At 30.8% G+C, this 15,218-nt stretch overlaps 1 protein-coding gene across 2 annotated transcripts; it reads left to right on the top strand.

Moving 5' to 3' along the window:
* The first annotated feature begins 60 nt into the window (after positions 1-60).
* Positions 61-14,805, top strand: LOC132757899 (WW domain binding protein VOPP1-like). 2 transcript variants are annotated; one of them, XM_060749393.1, is made up of 5 exons: positions 61-214; positions 8,561-8,616; positions 9,128-9,205; positions 9,834-9,991; positions 11,166-14,805. In XM_060749393.1, exons 1-5 carry the CDS (start codon positions 170-172, stop codon positions 11,471-11,473), a joined length of 645 nt encoding a protein of 214 aa, XP_060605376.1. In that variant the 5' UTR covers positions 61-169; the 3' UTR covers positions 11,474-14,805. The 2 variants fall into 2 exon arrangements, with proteins under 2 accessions (XP_060605376.1, XP_060605377.1); XM_060749394.1 differs by lacking the exon at positions 61-214 and adding an exon at positions 6,392-6,604.
* Positions 14,806-15,218: the final 413 nt, after the last annotated feature.

Below are 15,218 nucleotides of genomic sequence, written 5' to 3'. Positions count from 1 at the left end.
TGTTCTTAATAATGCGCTTTAGAATATTCTTATCGAGGGAGGTAAAAATAAGCACAACAAATAATGGTCGGAATCCCTCTGACGATGCCCATTTATTGACAGCTAGCAGACAGAAATAGATGTTGGAAAATTTTCAAAGTCAAAAATTGGATATTACACTGCTTCAGAAATGATTTTACGTTTTGCTTTTATCTCATTCTTCTACATAACAGTTGTAAGTATTTGCATGAAATAGTGTCACATATTTACTTTGACAAACAAAATAGTTTCTTTTGCTTTTTCTTTAGGCACTAACACTGATTAATATATGGAACATTCACTCACTGTCAATCAGTTGTCAAATTAATAATATCTTTTTTTTCTTTTAATATTTAACTGCAAAGAGTATAACAAAAACTATCTTAATGCTATGTCATATGCATAGTTTAAAATAAGAACAAATTGATTTGTTTAAAATTGTTATAAATTTGCAAGAATGACTGAACTTCTGAAGCTACTTATCCATGCATTTAAAAAGACATGTTTCCATGGTGATAAAAAATAACTTAAAGCATAATATTGTTTTAACTTCAAACCATTTAAAATCACCTTATTACAGGAGAGTCAGATAGTAATTTCTCTGCTAAATACCGCAACAATTAGTTCGAAATTATTTGGTGCTGCTAAATAAAAATCCATCACATATTTATTTACCCATAAGTGTGGCAACAAATTGAACCTTTCCCATATTTTTCTGAGTCTCATAAATATTTAGAGGGGTCAGGATTCAAATTCAATGTTGTTTAACAAGGAAATTCAGTGCGATTATTGTAAAATATGTTGAATTTTTAATTTCCTGCTGCATATGGCTATTTAATTAAAGCTCATGGCTAGTCAGACTGCCTTGTTAAACTTACTTGTTAATGTTTCAAATAACTGTTTTCCCTTTATGTGTGTACATGTATATTAATACATTTGTTCTATATTGAGAATTTGGATTTAAGTCGCTGATAAGCTCAGCCTTCATAGCATGCTATAATTGTAACAATTCATCTCTGTATATTAAGATAAGTTCTAATTTGTGTTGTCTCTTCCTGCATGGTTAAATAATACTATATTACAGGGGTTTTTTTTTCTTATCAACAGATTTGTAACTGTTAAAATGCTGTTAAAATCTGTTGTATTTTCAGCCTGTATATTAAAATATCATCATTGACTTCTGAATGGCAAAATCGGTTGTTTTCTTTGGACACTGCATCTGTTGCCTCAAATAAAAATGAAAACCCTCAGGTATTATATTTTACCCGGATATCTTATTTGAGATGTAATATTCTTAGTAAAATATAAAACATACAACAATTTATCAATTCACATGCTGTATATATTGCCATCATATTGTCTTTACTTTGCAATCTCAGGGTTGGGAATGTACAACAATTGTGGCATTGAATTATACACATATGCCCCTGGGAGCCATAGGTTTATCCTATATGTATATAGTTAAAACTTAAAAAATCATCTTCTCTAAATTTACAAACAATAAAGTTAAGACATTTTGCATGAAACATTGTGTAGTGAACCTTTAGCAAGATTGTTCAAATTATAACCCTGGGGTCAAAATTGGTCCGCCCCTGGGGTCATTGATTTTCATTATGTGCATATAGTGAAAAAAAAAATTTTCATCTGAAGGTTCAAGGCATAGAGCTTTGATGTTTGATATAATATCATCTATAGGTCCTCTACCAAAGTTGTTCAAATGTCAAAAATTGGCCCTGCCCGGTGGCAGTGATTCTCATTATGTACACATAGTAAAAACAGAAAATAAAACAAATGTTTTCTGAATGGGAGAAAGCTATAGCTTAGATATTTGACTTGAAATGTTGTTTGGTGGACCTGTATCAAGATAGTTATTAAACCCTTGGGTCAAAATTATGGGACAGTGACCTACTTTCTTGTCCTTTGATGTGCAGCAATGACATTTTGACCATGTGCACAGTTTTAGTTGTAAAATTGAACTTTGACCTAGATTTTGATGATGTGACCTACTTTCTTGTCCTTTGATGTACAGCTATAAAATTTGAACCATGCAGTGGCATAGCATTTTTCTCAAATGCAATCTTGTTTTCATACACTTTTTTTGTCTTGCTATTTAATCATTTTAATGGTCAAATTATTGTAAAAAATTTTCCCGTGGATCATCAAGAACAAAATTACTATCAAGCGCTAGTTTCCTGCATACATTGTATAATATATATGCTTGGTAATAATTTTTATTTCTTGATGATCAATTGGTAATTATTTAATGATACTAGTAATTTGACCAGTATTGGCAAGACAAATAAGTTGAATGCCTGTGATAAGAATTTAAGAAAGTTATACAAGGCAGGGCATTATTGCCCCCAAAAATAGCCCCATTTCAAATCTAAAGTAACTTTTTTTCCAATGCCAAAAAAAATAAAATAAAAAAAAATGAAAAGCTGGCAAAGGAAGTCCTTAAATTTCCAAAACTGTCACATATTTTAATTTCCTTAAGTCACCCCTGGCCTTTTGTCAAGACTCTGCAAGGTCATGGTAACAAAGATTTTCAGGCAGTAAATTAACAGTTGCACATGTATAGGACAGAAGATAAATGGACAACACACACACCTTTGGTCATCCAGATTTCATTAGTAGTTAAAATTGTTTTTGCCTTGTTTTATCAAAATGCAAATACATGTAAAGTGCTTGAGGGTTTGAAATACAATACATGTATGTCAAAAAATAATTGTGCACAAGAGACTTATTTATCCTAATCAACAGGCACCAGAAGTGGTTAACATTTGCCAGACTGACCATGCTTTGAATGTTTAACCCTGGCAGAGTTGTGTTTAAAAACCTTGTCATGGACTCATGCATGTGAAGCATGATGAGATAGTAGCCTACCTTTAAAGTCAAGGTCACACTAAGAGGTCAAAGGTCAGCAGTTAGAGAATCTTGTTCGGTCAGTAACTGTTATGCACCAATGGAATTTATTCAGTTTATTGTCAGTTGCAGAAAGTGTTTAGCATAATGAGTTCTAATGTTACCTAAAATAGCAATTGTAATAATAATTGCTTTACTTTGACAATAAAAATAATGATTGCTTTTGTATAATTTTCCAGTTCTATGCTCCAGTACACACTAAACTTGAAATTGTTTGTCTATTCACAGTGACTCTCAAATCATACATGTATGAAAACAACAGTTTCTTTTCATATTTTTGTCAACAGTCCTCTTACTGTAAAAGGTTTTAATTTATTGCAAAAAAGTTTATAAAATACCTACTTTAAGTACTTCGCCCTCCTGTCATAACTTTTTTCAATGTCTTCACATATTTAACATTTAATTGGGACATCTGTGTCTTTATATACACTTTTAGTTTATAAATTCTTTAATTCTTGGGGGATATACTTTATACTTTAAATTTATGTAACACATCATATGTGACAATCATATGTGACAAGGTTCATAATTCTAGTGCAAATATTGCAGAAAACATAAACAAAAAAGTCTTGTCCTGATTGTGTTATGTGCCAAGGTCAAGGTCAAACAAAAAATAAAACTTTTTTTAACAAAAAAACATCCAACTGGCAGTGTTCTAGTTAGTTTTCCCAATTATAATACTTCTGTCATCACATGATAAAGGAAGTTTACTGTAGCAAAATTGTTTGATGAACTTGTCGAAAAGTTTTCTTTGAATTTTGAACTACCAATATTGACTGAGGAATTATTTAAATCAAAATGCTGAAACAGCACAGCTAGATGTATATGGTCAGACTTTACAAAAGTGCAGCCTGGTCTTCTATGGGAAGTGGTTAAAATATACTGCTATTGTATCTTCACTACAAAAATAATAAATACATGTATTTTGACAAAAGATAAATATTTCATTTTATATCGAACACCTTTTATGTCCTGTGCACTGTGGTTATATGAAAGCTGTCACAGTCCTCTGTTTTAATCTTATCTTAAATAAATTGATGCATCTTTTTATTATCTATTTATAAATCAAATAACTTACGGAACTGCATGTTAATTGCTTGTGACTCATATGAATGGAATACCAAGATTGTAATTTTTCTAAATTTATGATAAGGAAAGTATTTATGATTACATTGAAATACTTTAACTATAACTTCTTGGTGTTTGTGGAAGTACCTGGGTGGTAGTCTTCTGCCTCTCAGCCATTGGGTCATTGTCATTATAAATAAGTCTTGTCCATATTTGCTTATGTGACATTAGATTTAATGTTTAGCCAAAGTATGTCACGTTCAGCCAAAAATATGTCATGTTTAGCCGAAAGTTTGTCATGTTTAGACAAAAGTATGTCATGTTTGGCAAAAAGTATGCCATGATTAGCTAAAAGTATGTCATGTTTGGCCTAAAGTCAGCATAAATCAGTTATATCCGACTTTCTACACTGTTGAGCTTAAATTAATATATTAAATTTCAGCACTGCTCAGTCCAGACGGCATATATAAATACTGGTACTGTGCTGCAGTGCATACTGCATTCATTTTGCAAGTACATGTACTGATACTGCCTGCTGGTACTGGTATTTTAAGTACTTCACCCCTAGTACTGGTGCATATCTGCAGCTGATCTGTAACAGCACCTATATGCAGCAAGACATCATCTTTACAGTCCTATACATATATATATATAATAAGTATATGTTAGTGTTCATCCATGTTGTTCTACAGAAATTAGAAACTTCGACGGGAGCGATGGCGACCGGAGATTGTTTCTAATTTCTGTAGAACAGCTACGGATGAATACTTACATATTAATTGTCAAACTGTATTTGGCCTTATTAATATTCATTTTAATACGCCACTACGTACCTGTCCGCTTTATTAATTAAATACCTGAATGGTGGGTTTAAATTTGACCTTATAAATATGCATGATTTACGTCACTTTGCGCGCGAAGACGCATGTACCCCTTTGTAATATGAAGGGTGGCATATGGATGATGCGAGATTCCATTTTCTTGATATTGAAACATTTATTTTCGGAAAACATTTATGATGAGTTGGATAATTGTTACCTGATATGATTTACATACTTTGATTAGTTGGACAACTGATACTCCGTAGCTAATATCTTATATTATTCATACATGTATACACTAAATATCACGTGTTAACACAAGGTCACGTAATATATTTTCAAAAAACATAATGTCTACTTTCACTTTCTGTCTACCGAAAATAGTGAAGAGACACACGTAACTTTCCTCTAAGTCACAAATTAATTAAGACCTTTTTCTACATTCGTAATAAAAAAATTAATTGACATTTTGTCTTGGTTTTTACTTTTACATATGCAGTATCTTTATCGCCAACTGAACTGCACGTATATCCTTTATCAATAAATGCAAAATTATTGTAGGTTGACCTTTTGACGTCATTTTTACTTAATTAATATTCAAAAGCGACCCACAAAAGCGGCTGTGCATGTGCAAATTTATGCAAATTACTATATTTTACAAACGCGGTTCTATGAAGCACTATGAAAAATAGAAGTCGACCATAAACGGTATTCGATATAGTATCGACTTTTGTTTTTCTATAAAAAATAACGCACAGAATTTTTAAGAAATACAGCGCTTTCATTGGATGACAAATAAAGTTGGACACTAAATTATATTGCTTACTTCAGGTTTCTTTTAAGTGCTTATGAAATACAAATATTACAATTTCATCACCTTTTTAAATACAAATTTAATATCACCATATCATTCAATCATAATATCAGGGGCTAACTACTTCTGGCATGAAGAATAAAAGATTTTTACAGGTTACATCTTATGATTTAATTGATTATAGTAAAAATACCCGGTAGGTTTTATTTAGTAGTTGCAGACCTGAGAAGAAATTGTTACTAAAAATAAACACAAGTCATTTCAGCAGCTCTTTTTATAGTGAAAGTAGATTAGCATATTATTACTGCCAAGATATTGTAACTGCGGAGAATGATATTTATATATAATATGTTCATAGTTATATTTAGTAATATCAAGCATTTATTTTCTTTTTATTTTGATTGTGTTTTTATGTTGTAATTAATGCATAGCCCAATTTTGATTGGTTAAATAAAGTATACTTTCTAGCTCCTGCTCTGTCTTTTGTACATTCTTTTGTTCTTTCATTCTTTTTTTTTACATCATGAATAAATCTAAATTTATTGAATACCACAGTTGGTTTTCACCTGTGTGTCATTTTTGGGTTTCCCAGTCACTAAAAATGCTTATGATATATGTAAACACTGTAATAAATGTTTATTTATTGTGAAACCAAAAGTTAGATCTGGTGTCTCGTTACTTAAAATATGATCCAGTCATTTCTATTTGTTTATATATTATAATGCAGTTTTATCTATATTTATGTATTTTGTAAGTTTAACTAGACATATGAAGATTGCACTTTGCTATCAGCAATAAATTTCTTGTTTGTTTAAAGGATACTAAAACATCTATTGATAGAAACAATCTGTTTATTTTACTTTTGTATTTCAATTTAAAATCATGGAAAGTTTTCAGTTTGTAAACTGAACATAAATAATAAATCATGAGTGATATTATACAGTGTCTAGGAAAATATAAGGTATGTAATTCTAAGCTTTTATAAGCATATTTTAGATTTTTTTTCAAATTTGAAAAGAAATTTATTCTCACAAAAAAATAATTTATCATAAATATTTAGACATATTTATTCTTGCCTGCATTAACCCTTGATAATGTACTGGAGACAAGGGATTCTACCAAAGTGACCAGTGCAGCTGAGACTAAGAAATAACTTTGCACTATATGTCATTAAGTCAATAAGTCGGTATATATTTTGAAATTTACCCTTAAAATGATGAATATGCTTTTGTCAAGAAAGAAAGATGGAAAGATCTATTTAAGATATTTAGTAAGGTAGGGATTAAAAACGGGCTATATCAATAACAGACCACTGTTGTGGATCAATTGACATGATAAATGATATAAATAATACATGAAAGTGTTAAATCGATGTATTAAACTTAAAATATTTCATATTTCATTAAATGTATCAGTGTATTGAGGTTATATGTGTAATTACGTTTTTGCTCGAAAGGGCACCTGAGGGCTTCCTCCACCAGTAAACCTGGAGCATCGCCATATGACTTGTACTGTGTGGGTGTGACGTAAAACCCAAATCAAACAAACATTTTAGCTTGAAGATCTTAACAAAATAAACAACTGTATTTTCTCTAATAAACACCCCGATTGTATAAAGAGGGGTAAATAAAAAATCTTGAAGATAGTCAAAATAAAAAGAATGTTTAGTTTCATAATAGCATTATAGACACAATCATCTTGAATCCAATAATACTTTAACAAACCAGTACAATCACTACAATGCAATAAGTGCTCAGGGAATCAACGGGTTTTGAACTTGGGGTAGCTAGCAAAATCCTTGCAATTTTGTAAATTACCAGAACAAGGCATTTACCACTTAGCACCAGCTTTGTTAAAATTTGTTCTAATTTTTGGGGGTTTATAATAAAATGCTGTCATCATTGTAACTCAGTTTTCTTTTCTTTTTTTTTGTTGTCAAAAAGTGGGTGCATTTATAAAGGGTTACTATGAGCATTTATTAGAGAACATTTAGTAATTGATGTTGAGTATATCATATTTATTATTCATTGTACCATTTCGGTCATTCACTGACAAGTTATTAGGATGATAATTTGGTTTATAAGTCCAATTAAGGAAAAATCTGTTCAACTTCCACAATTAAGACATTTTCTGTTTGATATTTTTAATACTTTTCAATACTTGTAAGTTATCACTGTAGAATGATACAAGCTTTTGGTCAGCTTTCATTTACCTGAAATTTGGTCAAGTTGTTCAGGTAAAAAAGAGAATTTAAATTAAATTTTAAAGAGTGAGATCAAGAAATTTTTACCCTATGAAAGTCTGAACTACTTGATATTTTTCAAATACTGGCTACTTATAATATTAGCTCACTGGGGTCTTTGGAGTCTACTGATTTACATTGTACAAGTTCAAATCATAGGCATTGAATGCTTTTCAATTAAGCACTTTGCCATTAAGTGATCTTACTAAATTTCTGATTTTGTAATTAAGTATATGAATTATGAAAGAAATTACTGTTACAGGAGTGTTTAAAATGTCATTCTAGAAATCTTGACTGTGTGAGAAATGCTTGTCACATGGACATTAAAAAAATCTGTTGTCATGTGGATCGTCACATGTAATAAAAATCCTACATAGAAAAAACAAACAATTACACTCGTAATGCTCACTTAACTGGCTGGTTATCTTGGAACATGTTCAAGAGCATTTTTTTAAAAGCTTTATGGCTTCCTACTTAATCAAAAATAAATTCTGAATAAACCAATTTTGAGGACCGCTCTAATGTTTAAGTACCAACCATTTCTTGACATGACAAAAAAACTGTAAAAAAAAAAATTGGCGTTGGAATCACAATACTGCCTCAGTCATAAGAATTTTCCTTAATCAGAGTGACCTTTTTTATACTATGACAATGCCTTTTGTTGTGTTTTTTCAGGCTGATTGTAAATACTGTTGGCACAAGACAGGCTTTGGAAAAACATCACACTTTTAGTAAGTTTTTTTTTTTTTATATATATCAATCATGCTTATTTTTATTCACATAGGGGGGAAAAAAGTTGGCAACAACAATGATTCAGAAGACCATTGTTTATAAAGTCATGTGTATGTTTATATGAAACATTTATTTCACAAAGGAAGTACTCTATGTTGATATGACATAAAGAGAGAAATGTGTTTTAGTCATCAAAGTATATATGTACTGCCTCTCATTAATAAAAAAATTATTGTTTGATTTCTGGAAAAGTTTAATTTCATAATTTCTGACTTTCAGCTGTACTTCTAGGCCGTTACTATAAGCAATCTTGGTATATATATATATGACTCTCAAGAGTATTTCTAGGACAACTGTAAGCAATCTTGGTATATATGACTTTCAGCTGTACTTTAAGGCCAGTTATAAGCAATCTTGGTATATATAACTTTCCAACTATAAGCATTATCTGGTAAAGAAGAAGAAGAAGAAGAAGAAGAAGAAGAATTATATATTATATATTATTTTCAGTTGCAGTGCCTTCCAGTATTGTTGTGGGGACAAATGTTGTGAGAATATTGATGAGTTCTACAAACTGTGGTACTTCTGGTATGAAAACTTTTAATAATCAATGACTCAGCAAAATTTGAAAATTCTGAGATATTATTTACATTTGAAATGAAATCTGCACATCATTATTTTCTTGATTTCTTTTTCAGTTTATATACATGCAATTTAGTCTACATTTCAATAGATGAAAGAACTCTGATTTAGATATTTGATATACTGTAAAACAAGCATGTTGGGTACTCCTAAAAAGTACTTGCAAAGATACAGATGAACCTGTCACAAAAGGCCAAATGGAGGACATTTTATCTTGAAGCAAGATCATTTGTATTGAGAGGGAATCTACATGTATTTATCAAAAATCATTTTACATTTGTGAGGAAGCTATCCAGTTAGCTTATGGAACATTGGTAGTTCTTATCAGGTGCTTGTTCCTGTCTGAAATAGTGCACAAAGTTGATTTTGCAAATCCAGTCTCCGCTTAGATATGACTTGTTCTTGTTTTGTCCTTTCTCTAAGCTGATGACATTATAAGACACATCATTAAAGCTGCTGTAACTCAAAATTCAAGTGATAAATTTGATTAAAATAGAATGTTTGAAAATTTTCTTCTAAAGTATAAAGTGCTATAGATTTCACTAAAGTTTTACTTTTTTTTCTTTTCTTGCAGGTTATGTGTACTAATTCTAATATTATCAGCATGTATTGCATTTTATTGGTTACGCCGTCGATATATGATGTCACAGTTGTTCGTTCAAACACAAACCGACAGAACACGTCCACATGCTCGCAGAAGACGCTCTGGAAGACGATATAGGCAGCTTACAGGTCAGAATATTTTCTGTTAAAATGAAAAATATCACTTGCTATTAAAAAGTTGTAATATATGTGGTCTTTTACTGTATATCCCATTACCTTTTTCATAATTATTCAGAAAAAATGTAGAATGGAAAAAAAACAACCTCTTCTAGTAGCATGGAAAAAAAAATCATTTTGTCACTCCTTAAAGTCAACGCAGTCCCTGCACAGCAAGTGCTTTTAGTCTATTGATTGCAGTACATGAGCTTGGATTTTTGGTGAGGTTTGTGCTTGTGTAAGTTTGGTTGAAAATAGTTTGTACATTTATAATGTCAATCATTCTCCACTGCTGTTTCAAATGATAAATGTTGCAAAGTTGTTACTTACTTGTGGGGAAAAAAGTTAAGTGCTAGTACAGAATCCAGGAACACTTGTAAAATATTAGTAAAGGATTGCTACGGTAATACTGGTGATGGAAAAAGTGTTAATAGGAAAACACACTGTAAAAGATACCCAAATAACATTGTAATATTTTTCATTAATGGCCAGTTGATTATGGTTAAGTCATGGACCTGGGTTTATTGGATATAAATTAGAAACAAAAAAAAGTGTTGTGTATGGCCAAGCTGTTGTAGCATGGAAGTGCCTGCCGACCAGACTCTGTAATGTTAACAAAGTTTTGCTATGTGACTAATCAATAAGAAGCCAGATATGTTGATTTTTAGTGTGTCAGAATTGTCATACCATTGTTGTAGAGAGAGATAAAAATAGGACATCAAAGGATATCATTGAAGCTGTACTATGATATTCAGTCTAAGATATTTCTTAGACTTCTTCTTAAAAATTTTCGCCTTTTGTACTTGCAGATTAAGTTCGCATTTTTTTTTAATCATGAATATGGTATTCAAAACCATAATTGCTCTTTTAACACTTAAGTGTTTTTTTATTTTTGTTTTTTTGTTTTATGATATTTCCATAAAAGGAAAAAAAAGTAGTAGAAGCTATGTTGAATGTTTACTTGTCTTTCTCTTCACTTGTAATAAGATTGTAAAAAAAATTACCAAGTTGCATTTAAGTCATAAAACTGGCATTATTTAAAAAATGTATTTTAATAAATATCTTATTAAAAGTGAAAAAATAATTATCTTGTTAACAACGTATTTTACCATTCATATCAATAATAGATTGCATTTTATTTTTACAGGAGACTCCCTTGCCCCAATAGTGATCATACCTGAGTCAGTGGTCACAGCCCCACCACCTTACCTTGGAGATGACACCACATGTCCGCACCCTGGACCTCCTCCGTATACGCTCGGTTCAGGAAGTTCAATTAATTCTACGACGTTGCCGAGATTTCCCCCTCCATACAGTCAGATAGAAAAAATTCCTCCGCCAAATTATTCAAGTACGGATGAGATTGTAGTGATGACGCTAGAGTCAAATAAAAAACATTGCGATAAACATGATAAACAAGATAAACATGATAAACATGACGATGGAGTGAGTTGATATTCTCAGGATTTGTGATCTGGTGCATGCTATTTGTCTCGTCTTGTGATATAAACAAACATCCCCCCCATATATTTATAAAAAAAATGCAACGATACCCTGTTTTATAATAGGGTCGATTCTGCTTGGTTCTCTCACAGGTCGCCAATATTTTTACCTTACATGTTTTTCATTGGAATATTTGAACAATTCTTCTTCCCAGAGCTTCTGTGTATCTAGACATTTTCAGGGCTACTTGATTTAGCACTTTTATTGGTCCATACCTTTGCTTGCTTTCAGGGAAATGCATGATATTTCCAGAGGCATGCATTCACTAGCAGAAAACCTTGCTGTATGATATTTTATATTTGCAAACTAAATTTGCGAGGTTTCACTTAATTGAATGAAAAAGCTTGTTTTCAAGATTTTTGTGTAATAGTATGTTAGTACAGAAAGTATTTAACAAAATGTTAGAATAATATCGAGCACCACACAAAATTTGAACAAATTTATTTCCTAAATCTTGGAAGTTTTATAATAGAAGATATAGCAATGATGATCAAATTTATTATTCCATTTATTTAAAGTTATTATTATAAATCATTATTTTGACTTGTCTGTCCTATTTTCTGAATCTCACTCATTGGTAAAATAGTTTCCATGGTTTCTAATAAATAAGTTAGTTTCTACTGTAAGAGAGCTGATATGTCATTGGTCAGTAAAGGACATTATGAGCATATCCAGCCAATCAAAATGGTTCTACTTAATAGACTGGTCTACACATGGATTTACCTAGATTCACCGTTTAAATGTGCCAGAACAAAAGTTATTCAGGGTAAAAAAGTGGTGTTTTAAAGTTGCATCGAAAGAAAACTGTTATTACGAAATGTTCTAATTCTTTTAATGTTTAAGTGTCTAAATCAATAACTTGTGTAAGAATCTTTAGTAGTTTATTTAAACAAATATCATATGACTGCTTAAGAAGGGTTATTTTTGTAAAAGTATGAGATTAATTTAATTTGTCAAAATTAAAATCAAAAACAGTGAAAAGAATGTAGCATAATAACTAGACTAAATATTTGTATTTTCTTGTTTTCTAGGATATTTTTTATGCTTTACAATGATGTTTAAGGTTATATAGATTGTCAAGTCACAAAATTGTGATGTTAGTTGAAATGTATTTTATTAAGTGTTTCTTTTCTTGCCCGGGCGAGGCCACAGAGAATGTCCCTTTTAAAGTGATTGAACACCCTCATTTTTATGAGGAAGAAGCCACAATTCATATGAGCTGCGCCATGATAAAACCAACCATCATGGATCCAGACCAGCCTGAGCATCTGCGCAGTCTGATCAGGATCCATGCTGTTCGCTTAAAAACCCTATAACAAGTAGAGAAACTGATAGCAACAGCATGGATCCTGATCAGACTGCGCAGATGCGCAGGCTGGTTTGGATCCATGCTGGTCGCAAACCCACTATGTTTGTTTTGTCATGACACAGCTCATATTATAGTCAGACTTGTGCTCAAAGACCAGAGGCTGTTAGTAGGAGGTTTTTCTTTGTTTGGTCTTTATACTGTGGTGGTCTTTCACACGGGGTGACTATAAATCTATAGTTTACAACAACATTTTGTTAGTTATTAATTCTTTTCTACAGAGTCTACTGTATTAAGTCTATAGTAAGTATAGTATATTCTGTAAGTCATTGTTGTTGTACCAACTTAATGCTCATTTTTGATGCCATATTTATATGTTGGTAAACAAATTGTTAAAATTGTTAATTGTTGTTACTTTTAGTCAATTTTGTTAGAAAATAGAATTAGAAATATTTAAGTCAGTTTTAATAGAAGGTAGAAATTATAAACAAAGGGTTTTATGTGAAGAAAGGTGTGTTTTCATTATAAAAACTGTATGAGAAAAGTGTAATTTTGGTCTTTACTAAAGTGAATATAGCCTTCAAAAAAAATGAACAGAATTTTAAAAGTCTAAATGATCTTTAGAAATGTGAAAAGGAATCATTGCCATGTGATTTTTTATTTCTTGTTGAAAGTTAAGTATCTGAAGATTAAGCAAATAAAAATTATTGTTTCCCATTTTTTAAAACTTTGTTTCACAATGTTATGCACTAAACACTTCAGGATTTATGCTTTTAACATTACAATTTGATAAGTGCAGTTTTTCATCATATTTCTTAATCTTTTTAGCACTCCTACTGAAACACACACATAACAAAATTATTTTTGTAATATTGTAAGACAACAACAAAAATGAACCAAGGCTTTGTGTAATGGTCAATTAAGTTATGATAATGTATTTAGGACAGTTTGACCTAATTAATGGCACACACAATAAGATAGGTGCATAGTTAAGGTATTATAAATACACTTGAAGATATTCTATCTGAAACAGTTATGGCATTAGTTACCTTTTAAGGCATTGATAGTAATTAAGGGTGGACTAAAACTTGGAGAAATATCAAGTTTTCAGGGTTATTTGATGTACAAATATATTTTTTTTATTCAATTCATTCTTGACTGATTTTTTTATAGTGATTGATTTATTGGACCCAGGATTTTATCTTTTGTCATCACGTTTTAAGTGCATGATATATTATTAACCTATATCATGTGAAACAAAAAGAAAAAGATTACAGTTATGTTAGTTTAAATATAATTGTTTTAGCTAATGGTTGCAAAAAAAGTTCTTGCAACTTATATTAATCACTGTTGAGTTGGCTTCCTGGAACAAACCAGTACTGTTGTCAAATGAGGAATCATGATGATTGGCCTAGTGTTAAAATTGCTTCAAACTATTTGCCTTTTAAAATAAAATTGTGCCATTTCACAAAGCAAATCAATTTGGCCATGTCACTAATTAGGTCACCATACTTCATCGCTAGAAATAATCATTGACAGAGCAATGTTGGTCTCCTGTTAGTGTTTTTAGACTTTTATTGCAATACAGAAGACATTTTTCTATGATTTTGGTAAAGATTTTTTACAATACAGGGAAGCAATTTTACATTATGATTGTAACCTGTCAAAAACTGAGCATACTTTAGATATCTTATTTTGTATTCATTTTTTTTTTTCACAAAAAAACAAAACACCCAGCAACAATGAATAATGGTTGTACTTATTTATCCCCATTAATGAACATTTAAGCATTTTAAAAGCTTTGTGACAATAGATAAAAAAGTACAAGACATTATCTTGTTAACATTTAACTGTACAATTATTTATGACCAACTTACACTTAAAAGGTAGGCAGTGATAAATGAACATTTTGAAGGGGAAGACCTACATATTATACAATATTTACTTTAAGACGTAGAAAACTTGAAATGATTTACAAGTAACAATGATTTATATTGCTGTATATAAATTGTTGACTAATAACTAAAGTGTTGTAAATCTATAGAAAGTAAGAAGACACATAGGCTTGCCTTGCTGTAAAAGTCCAGTTTTTAAACTTCCTATTTCTTAAGAGGCTGTATGGGATACAGTATGTATATTCTGCTTTATACTATATATAACAGATTGTTGTTTTTTTACAGCAAATTTGTCTGACAATTACACTTCTATTAAAGAGGTACCTCCCATTCATAAAGATAATATCCACATAGAGTCCACATCCTTTGAAAAGAATCTCTTAAGTCTCTACTATAATTTAGACATCTCTGAAATTGTATATGTAAAATTAACCTCTGTTTAAAGGCAGACTTTGTTAAAAAGGCAGCAGCGTCTCAATACTCTATGAGAATTATT

The sequence above is a fragment of the Ruditapes philippinarum genome, unplaced genomic scaffold (genome assembly GCF_026571515.1).
Source record: "Ruditapes philippinarum isolate M1 unplaced genomic scaffold, ASM2657151v2 ctg3894_1_1_1_1, whole genome shotgun sequence".
Lineage (NCBI taxonomy): Eukaryota > Metazoa > Mollusca > Bivalvia > Venerida > Veneridae > Ruditapes > Ruditapes philippinarum.
The sequence above is the reverse complement of the archived record's forward strand: the minus strand, read 5'-3'. Positions and strand labels throughout refer to the sequence as shown.

Bases quoted from the DNA above. Each gene is read 5' to 3' on its own strand.
- LOC132757899 (XM_060749393.1), top strand. From the start codon at position 170: ATGATTTTACGTTTTGCTTTTATCTCATTCTTCTACATAACAGTT. The intron at 8,617-9,127 runs GTAAGTTTTTTT...TATTATTTTCAG, and splicing joins GGAAAAACATCACACTTTTA to TTGCAGTGCCTTCCAGTATT. The intron at 9,206-9,833 runs GTATGAAAACTT...CTTTTCTTGCAG, and splicing joins TACAAACTGTGGTACTTCTG to GTTATGTGTACTAATTCTAA.